This window comes from Myotis myotis, unplaced genomic scaffold, assembly GCF_014108235.1.
Source record: "Myotis myotis isolate mMyoMyo1 unplaced genomic scaffold, mMyoMyo1.p scaffold_m19_p_3, whole genome shotgun sequence".
NCBI classification, from domain to species: domain Eukaryota; kingdom Metazoa; phylum Chordata; class Mammalia; order Chiroptera; family Vespertilionidae; genus Myotis; species Myotis myotis.
The window spans coordinates 24581097-24590282 of record NW_023416335.1 but is presented as its reverse complement, the minus strand read 5'-3'; the positions used below and the strand labels follow the sequence as shown (position 1 = coordinate 24590282).

Sequence of the window (9186 nt, the reverse complement as noted above, 5' to 3'; positions counted from 1 at the left end):
ACGTCATGCTAGGGGGCGGGGCCGGGGCGGGGCTAGGACGGCGCTACCTCTGCGTGCGAGACTGAGAGCCGGTAGGGAGGCGGGGACCTGAAACCTGGATTTGGCAGGAGGGCAGGACACCCCGGAATTACATCCCAATGGGGTTCCTGTGGGAAGACCTGGATTCCTAACCTGAGACATATCTGTTTTCTCAGTACGTATCTCTGAAACGCTCTCCCTCAAAGGGGAAATATAGGAGCCCCATTTTCCACTCTGAAGTCAAAACTTAAGATGGTGGGGTATACAGTATAAGGTGGTTGGATGGGAGGTAGAAAGCTGAGTTCTCTGTGCACATTTTATGTGTGCACAGTAATAGCTATTGAATTCACGACGCACTTTATATGTGATGAGGCAACAACACCCGGGTAATACTGTCAAAACTTTCTGTGAGAATGGAATACAGTGCAGCCCACACTGCAATGGGTTCTCCTGTGCTGGGTGAAGCGGGAGCCCGAATGAAACATGCCGATAACAGGAAAGCCTCCTTTATGAGACTTTTTAACAGATACGCCAACCAATGTCAAAAGACGTTTTATTTTTTATCCCCCTGCCTTTCGCGGTAGGGGCTAAGGTGGGGAAAAAAAAACACACAAAACACTAGAATGGGAGAAGGGCTCCACCTAATGAGCAATGAAACTGCCATTACAATATGATGACCTGCATCTGAGAAATTGATAGTTCTGCTTGAGAAATGAAAATGTGACATCAGCAATATTTTACAAGTGTTAGCTCCTGGGGTTCATACTGCCAAATTCCAGGCAATTGCTTTGTAAATAAAATTAAAAGCTTATTACAAAATGATACATGGCTGTAGAAAAAAGTATAAAAGGAGAAAAGAAAAAATCAGTAAACATCTCATCATTTATCTTTACTGACATATATTTTCAAATCTTCTAACCTAGTTCTTTAAAAATTCCCATTTTTAAATAATGGAATGCTTTAGATATATTTCCTTGATTAGGTTGTGTAGGTGTTGGTTTATTTTTACAATATCAGTGTACATCTTAAGTTATACTTATTGGACATTTGTATTTCTTCTTTTGTGAATTTCCTATTTATATCCTTTGTTCATTTTTCTAATAAGGTAGTTGTCTATGGTTAATGTGCTAGATTTTTAATATATTACTACTAACCCTTTTGCACAGTTTTGTATGGTTTTTGTAAATATTTGTATTTGCCCTTAATCCCTTGCCTTTTAACTTTATTCTGAAGCTTCTTACTACTTTGATTCCCACCTTCAATTAGAAGTGAGTCGCCTTGTTTTCTGCATAACCCTTATTTTTGGCACTGCGCTTGTGGGCATCTCCTGTGAACTATGCCTAAAGTTGTGTCCCGGTCAGTTGTCTGCTCCTACACCCGAGACCGGGAGGAATATGAGGACGGCGAGAAGCCCCTCCACATCTACTACTGTTTGTGTGGCCAGATGGTTCTGGTGCTGGACTGTCAGTTGGAGAAATTGCCCATGAGGCCCCGGGATCAGTCCCGGGTGATTGATGCTGCCAAACACGCCCACAAGTTTTGTAACACAGAAGACCAGGAGACTATGTATCTTCGCAGGCCTGAAGGCATTGAACGACAGTACAGAAAGAAGTGTGCGAAGTGCGGACTGCCACTCTTCTACCAGTCCCAGCCAAAGAATGCTCCTGTGACCTTTATTGTGGATGGAGCAGTAGTCAAGTTTGGCCAGGGTTTTGGGAAAACGAATATATATACTCAGAAGCGAGAGCCTCCTAAGAAGGTGATGATGACCAAACGGACTAAAGACATGGGCAAGTTCAGCTCTGTCACTGTGTCTACTATTGATGAAGAGGAAGAGGAGATTGAGGCCAGGGAGATTGCTGACTCGTATGCACAGAATGCCAAAGTGATTGAAAAACAGCTGGAGCGCAGAGGCATGAGCAAAAGGCGGCTGCAAGAGCTGGCGGAACTAGAAGCCAACAAAGCCAAAATGAAGGGGACTTTGATTGACAACCAGTTCAAATGATTAGGACTTTTCTCTGAACCCAGACTAAAGGCAAGCATTTAGACCAGGAGGCGAAAGAACTTTTTCTTGACTGCATGGACTGGTTCCTACCTTTATGCCCCAGCAAAAAGCCGTATGTTGCTCCCTACATTCAGTGAGGTCTTTGAGTCCATCTGACCTACTTTCTAGAAATGAATTTTAAAAATACATGGATCTTCTGTACTATTTTTTTGTCCATTTGATGTCAACTTCTTTAGTTGTATAGAAACTCCATGAGTAGACTAGTGCTTGAGTGTCTTTAGTTTCTAAAGTAGCTGTTCTTTAATAAAATATTTAAAGATTTTTTTTTTGGGGGGGGGGGATGAGTCATATTAGTTTTTTTCTGTTCATTTTTCCTATCCATCTCTATTCCAGGCTATATTCATTTTTTTTTTTCTGAAGAATGATCATTCTTCTTTAAATAAAGTTTTTATTCACCTCTGAATAATGAACATTATAACGTTAGGGAATTGTGGGACCATTTTTTTAATATGAGTATTATGCCAACTTAAAAGAAAATCAGTGCCAGAATATCAGGGGAAATGATCAATTTTCTGTCCTCATCCTCTTGGACCAACCATTAAAATTGACCCACTTAACCACTTGCTTCTTGAAATAGTTTTCAGTTGGCTTCTAAAATAGCACATGCTCTACGTTTTCCTTCTTCCTTCTTCTTCTGTAGTAGCCACTCCTCAAGTTTGTTGGTTTTTGTGTGTTGGTTCCCAGCTCCTCCTCCACTCTCCAGCCTAAAAGGAAAAGTACCTCAGGCCTCGATCTTCTAGCCAGATTCCCCACCTTGTCCAGTTTCACCTTTTAAAATACCATGTCTAGCTTGAAGATTCCTAAATTTGTATTTCTAGCCATCTCTCTTGAACTCTAATCCCATGTATCAGACTGCCTACTGGTTATCTCTAGTTGTCCATCACAGGCATCTCAAAGATAAAATGTCCTATAGAATTCTTGATTCTTGCCCCACTAGCTTCTCTTTAACTTTTCCCCTTCTCAAGTTAATGACACTTTTTAAAAAATTTATTGGGATGACATCGATTTCAAGTGTAAAGTTCTATGATACATGATCTGTATATTGCATTGTGTGTCCATCACCCCAAGTCAAATCATAATCCAACACTATATATTTGGCCCCTTTGCTCTATAATATCTGCCTACCCCCTTCCCTCTGGTAACCATCATACCATTGTCTATGAGTTTCAGTTTTATATCCCACATATAAGTGAAATCATATGGCTCTTAGCTTTTTCTGACTTATTTTGCTTAGCATAATATCCTCAAAAGTTCATGTTGTCACAAATGATAGTGTTTCATCTTATGGCTGAGCAGTATTCCATAGTATATATGTACCACATCTTCTTTATCATCTATCGAAGAACACTGATTGTTTCCATATTTGACCACTGTGAATAGTGCTACAATGAACATAGGGGTGCATATATCTTTGCGAATAAATGTTTTCGAGTTTTTCGGGTATAAATCCAGAAAAGGTATTGCTGGATCATATGGTAGCTCTATTTTTAATTTTTAAAGGAACTGCCATACTGTTTTCCATAGTGGCTGTATCAATTTACATTTCCACCAGCAGTGAATGAGAGCTTCTTTTTGAGAATGGCCATTCTAACAGGTGGTGGGTGGTAGTTACCTCATTGTAGTTTTGATTTGCATTTTCCCAGTAGCTAGTGAAGTTAAACATCTCTTCATATATCTTTTGGGCATTTATATGTCTTCTTGGGAGAAGTGTCTGTTGAGGTCCTCTGCCCATTTTTTTAATTGGATTATTTGTTTGGTGTTGAGTTATTTGAGTTCTTTATATATTTTCAATATTAACCCCTTGTTAGAGCTATTGTTTGCAAATATTACCTCCCATTCAGTTGGTTGCCTTTTTAGTTAATGACACTTTAATCTACCCTGCCATCAGGCAAAAACCCTAGGAGTCATTCTTAATTGTGCTTTTCTCACCCCACATCCAATCTGTCAGCAAGTTTTGTCTGATCTGTCTCTAGAATATATATTCTCAACTGGATTACCTCTCACCACCTCTACTGCCACTACCCTAGTGCACTCTACTATGATCTCGATCCCCAATTACTGCTGTAGCCTCCTCAATGGGCTTCTTGCTTTTGTTCTTGTTCCCTCCAAATAGGACAAGAGTGGTTCTTTTAAAAAAATGTGCATCAGACTATATCATTCATTTTCTTAAATACCTTCTCATTGCACTTAGAATAAAATCCACACTCCTTCCCCGGCCAGTGTAGCTCAGTTGGTTGGAGCGTCATCCTGTATACCAAAAGGTGGCAGTCAGAGCACATACCCAGGTTACAGGTTTATCCCCAGTTGGGGCATGTGCAGGAAATAACTGATTGATGTTTCTCTCACATCAGTGTTTCTCCATCAACCTCCCTTTCTCTACAATCAATTTTTTAAAAACCCCACATTCCTTCCCATGGCCTAATGTGATCTAGCTTCTACCATCTCTCCTACTTCCCACATTTACCTTTGTTTACTACACAGATGTACCTGCTTCAAGGCTCTTCTCTCATTGTTCAGGCCTTTGCCTGGCTGCCTTCTTCTCATCATTCAAATCTCAGACCAGTAGTCACCTCCTTGTCACATTCCTGAATAACACTATGCACTCTATCCACTACTGCTTTATTTTCTTAATAGCACTGAAACTATTTGAAACTTACATGTGTTACTTGCCTATTATCGACTCCTTACTCTATCCCTTTTCCCACCAATGTAACCGCCATGAAAGTAAGTAGTTAATTCTTGTTTGCTACATAGAGGTGCTCAATAGGTACTTGTTGAATGTCCTAATTGCAATTTTGCTGAAGTAAAGTGTCAAATACTTCGAATTACACAGGATATGGACACATCATGATGTAGGATGGTTAATCATCCTGGGTTGACAGGGACTGAGAAGTTTACTGGGATTCAGAACTTTCTGAAACCAGGAAAGTTCTCAGCAAACCAAGATAAGTTGGTCACCCTAAGATATGTCATATTTCAACAAATCATCATACTAACAAAATATCATCAATGGGTTCTGCAACTTAAAGCAAAATAATGTCTAACCAAACCAATTTTACCATAGGCTAATTGATATAATCAAGAGTTAAGTTCCTATAGTATCTCATCAACATTATAATGAAATGACATTGGATAAAACGTTATTCAAAGACCTGCTTACTTTAATATACCAGTATACAATGTGGATCCCAGAGGCAAAGCATGAAGCACTTCCAAAACTAAACTTGACCATGAAACCCTTCTGCACTATTCCCATGAAAGCTAGTGAAACTCTTTTATTCTAACTTTCTTCTCCAACCAAACTCATTTTTGTGATCATCTGAACTCATTTTCTTTCCTGCTTTTATATAAAGGTGAAATTTTATGAAATGTCAAAGAGGCAGTGCTACTATTCCAGGTACTATTCCACTGAATTGATTTCGAATTCGTAAGTTCTAACCAGAGGATTGTGGAACCCAGTACAGGTGTTGAGTCATTTCACAAGATCTAGAAACGATTTTTTAAATAAATCAATTTAATAATACTGCTAGATGATATGAGGCAGGAACTCCCTGTCCCACCTCCACCACACACAGATGTGTCCGAGCAAGGACAGAGGTGTGAGCATTGTGTTCAGCAGGCCAATGGTTAACAAGTAACCTTTTCTTCTCTCCTCCTTCTCCATGACAACTCACTCCCAAGTAATCTTTGGGATCCAAAGGAAGGGAGTTTCTCTTCCGTCCTGGTTCTAGTGGCTTAAAGGACTACAGACGTGGGAGCCGAAGGGAGGATAACCACCACAGTGTAGGTAAAAAGACGATTTTAGCAGCAGTGAAATGAAAAGAGGAAGAGAGAGGATGGGACCAGGCCAAGTCCATGACTTAAGAGTCTGTTCAAGAGAAACCAAATCCAATGAAACACTGACTGTGAGGACATGTGGGTCAGGGCCTCTGAAGATCAGGAGGGGTCAGGAGAGGATAGGCTGGCATCAAGGGCTGTTCATACTTTGCCCTGAAATATTCGTGTTAGACGTTTGTCCAGTGGTCTGTGGTGCCACAGTACTTGAGCACTGTTTTCGGAGCAGAGGAAGGAGCCTCTGTGGTTTAGTCTCCCTAATGCTCTGCCTGGCATCCATGCTTGCTGGGCCTCTGTGATGGAGGACTTCCAGTGTCCTGACGAGCTGCTGGCAGTGCCACACCCTTGGTCCACGGTCAGTGCCACACCGGCTGGGGAAGTAAGATCTCCACCTGGGTGCCGAAGACATCAGGATTGCCAGCAGGGCACACACCTGTGGGAGAGCCTCAGGCCAGGCAGCCCATCGTGTGGTCAAGGCCACCCACACAGTCAGGAGGCCTGCTCCAAGCTATTCTGCTCTTCTTCCTCCGTCTGTAACCAGCTCCAGTCTAGAGACTGAAAGTCAACAGGCAGGTTAAAAATACACCTCAGTTGTTTTTCCAGGAGGCAACCAGCACAGTTTAGAAGGAAATTTAATAATAGTTATTGCAGGGTACCCATGAGCTAAAGAAACATATTCAAAACCATACAGAATCTTTTCTTTGGACTGGCTAGGAGTCCCTGAGATTCCTGACTATGGACAGGAGAAAAGCAATTTTAGAATTACTTGTACTCACAGTGCTTATTTATGCCCACTGTGAGGAGGTGCAGCAAAAGCACATGCAAAGGCCCTAGGAGTGGAGCACAGGAGCAGAGGAGTATACCGGCTGAGTATAAATAATCTAGGAGCAGAGCAAATCTCAGCTATTGATTTCCAACCTCACCAAATGAAATGCTCTAATAAGACTTCCTTTTCCTCTGGCAGAAATGCAAATTAGCAGTGAAAGGATTAAATATACAGTCTCAGGAGGAGGAACAGTAGCAACAACAGATAGAGAAAGCCCATAAACCAGAGAACACTTAAATAAATACCACATCATTACAATTAATGGTGTCCCCTCTGATTATTCTGAAAACTAAGACGTTAGAGGGAGGCTAGTAGGTAATTGTACTGGCAGGAAAAGGGCATTTAAAGATCTGAGGGAATGATTTAGGATCCTTGAAGCAATGTTAGTTTTGTCTTAATGTACCTATATCTTGACTAGTTTTTCTTTAGGTTACCTGCCCTATAACTAGTGCTACCTACTGCTAAGCTCTGAGTCCCTGAGAAGTGGGGCCATGACAGGTTCTTGCTTTATCCCTGAAGTTCAGCACAACACCCATAACACACAAATGTTCAACAATGGGACAAAAGTTGACGGAGGTCGGGAGGGGCGGGGGGAGGGGGCCTTCTCAAAATAATGTTACCTTCTTCATAAAGATCAAGTATTAAAAGGATTAAATGAGACAATGCACATACAGTACTGTTCCCATTCAATAATTGTTAGCATTATTATAACGATGAATAACAATAAATATGTACAGTTGATCCTTGAACATGGTTTAAACTATGCAGGTCCACTCATACACAGATTTTTTTCCAATAAATACAGTAAATGTATCTTTATGATTTTCTTAGTAACATTTTCTTTTCTCTAGCTTACTTTATTGTAAAAATATAGTATGTAATACATATACAAAATACGTGTTAATCAACTGTTTATGTTATCAGTAAGGCTTCAGGTCAACAGTAGGCTATTCGTAGTTAAGTTTTGGGGGAGTCAAAAGTTATATGTAGATTTTCAACTGTGCAGGGAGTTGGCACCCCTAATCCCTGTGTTGTTTTAAGGGCCAATGTACTAGAAAATCACAAGTGTATACTGCGATTGAGGAACCACTGGATTGCCTTTCTGTTTTCTTTTTCTCATCTGCTGTAGCAAGGACATGGGAGAGGCCGTTACCCGTAAACTCTGGTCCTGTTCTTTCATGGTGTCTTGCATTGCACTTTCTAGCTGGGTGCAGAGATTGTGTGCTTCGGCCATCAGTTCTTCACTAGAGAAAAGGATTGAGTTATTAGAAAGTGTCAGTAATATTTTTTCAGAGGTAATACTATTATTATGTAAAAATATGCTAAAGAGCTTTTGACAAGGTTTTTAAAATTTAATAGAATTATTTTGGCTCTGAGTTACTTAAAACACCATGTCATTGATTAGTGATCACATTCATCTAATCACTTTTTGGAAGCCCAAATCTAGCCATAAGCACCTGTCACTGTGAAAAAGGAAACAGACCTCAGCTTAATAAAGAAGTTAAAAGTAAAAAAAGAGCTCTCTCAGACTTAACTAGATAGCTAAATATATTAAACTAGGGGCCCGGTACATGGATTTGTGTATTGGTGGGGTCCCTTGGCCTGACCTACAGGGATCGGCAGAAACTGGCAGACCTACATTCCCCAAGGGATGTAGTAGTGCGAGAAGCAGCAGGCGGCCGAGGAGGAGCCTGAGCCTGGGCCAGGTGCCGCACCACTCCCGGTCATCTCGGCCCCGCTGCACCTGCCGCTGGGTAGGCTCGCTGCCGCTCCACTGTGGTCTCTGCGCAACCCGTCCTAGGGCGATACCAGCACACCCATGACCAAGAAGCGGCCGCAGGCTCACGCCCAGTCAGTCCTGATACTGGTCCTGATCCCAGTCCTGGTCTGGATGGGGGAGGGGCACACAGGGAGAGTGTCCGCAGGAGAGGCTTGCACTGCTGCAGCTGCGCTCACAAGCCATGAGCCCAGTGTCTGGCGCCTGTTGATAAGCTGAGCGATGCTCCCGCTGTGGGAGTGCACTGACCACCAGGGGGCAGCTCCTGCATTGAGCGTCTGCCCCTTGGTGGTCAGTGAGCATCTTAGCTACCAGTCAGATGGTGGAACGGTCGCTTAGGCTTTTATATATACTAAAGGCCCTGTGCATGGATTCATGTACTGGTGGGGTCCCTTGGCCTGGCCTGTGGGGATTGGGCCGAAACCGGCTCTCCAACATCCCCCAAGGGGTCCCAGATTGCGAGAGGACATAGGCCAGGCCGAGGGACCCCACTGGTGCACCTTTGGGGCCACGGAGGGACCAGGGGAGGGCTCCAGGGCATATCCGGCCCATCTCGCCCAGTCCCCATCGGCCAGACCCCAGCAGCAAGCTAACCTACTGGTGGGAGTGTCTGCCTCCTGGTGATCAGTGTGTGTCATAGCAAATGGTTGAACAGTCAAATGAACG

The 9186-nt window shown here is 42.4% G+C and overlaps 2 protein-coding genes across 4 annotated transcripts in view; one reads left to right on the top strand and one right to left on the bottom strand.

Moving 5' to 3' along the window:
* Positions 1-59: 59 nt before the first annotated feature.
* LOC118650235 (UPF0428 protein CXorf56-like) lies at positions 60-2711 on the top strand. The gene is made up of 2 exons (XM_036298428.1): positions 60-193; positions 1252-2711. Exon 2 carries the CDS (start codon positions 1355-1357, stop codon positions 2021-2023), a length of 669 nt encoding a protein of 222 aa, XP_036154321.1. The 5' UTR covers positions 60-193; positions 1252-1354; the 3' UTR covers positions 2024-2711.
* Positions 2712-5578: 2867 nt separating this feature from the next.
* Positions 5579-9186, bottom strand: part of IKBKB (inhibitor of nuclear factor kappa B kinase subunit beta) — a 51934-nt gene continuing 48326 nt past the window's right edge. For all 3 annotated transcript variants that reach the window (XM_036299088.1, XM_036299089.1, XM_036299087.1), the window contains 2 exons: positions 7897-7987; positions 5579-6472 (listed from right to left, as the gene is read on the bottom strand). In XM_036299088.1, the coding sequence (XP_036154981.1) occupies positions 6407-6472; positions 7897-7987 (157 nt within the window). In that variant the 3' untranslated portion in view covers positions 5579-6406. The remainder of the gene's footprint in view (positions 6473-7896; positions 7988-9186) is intronic.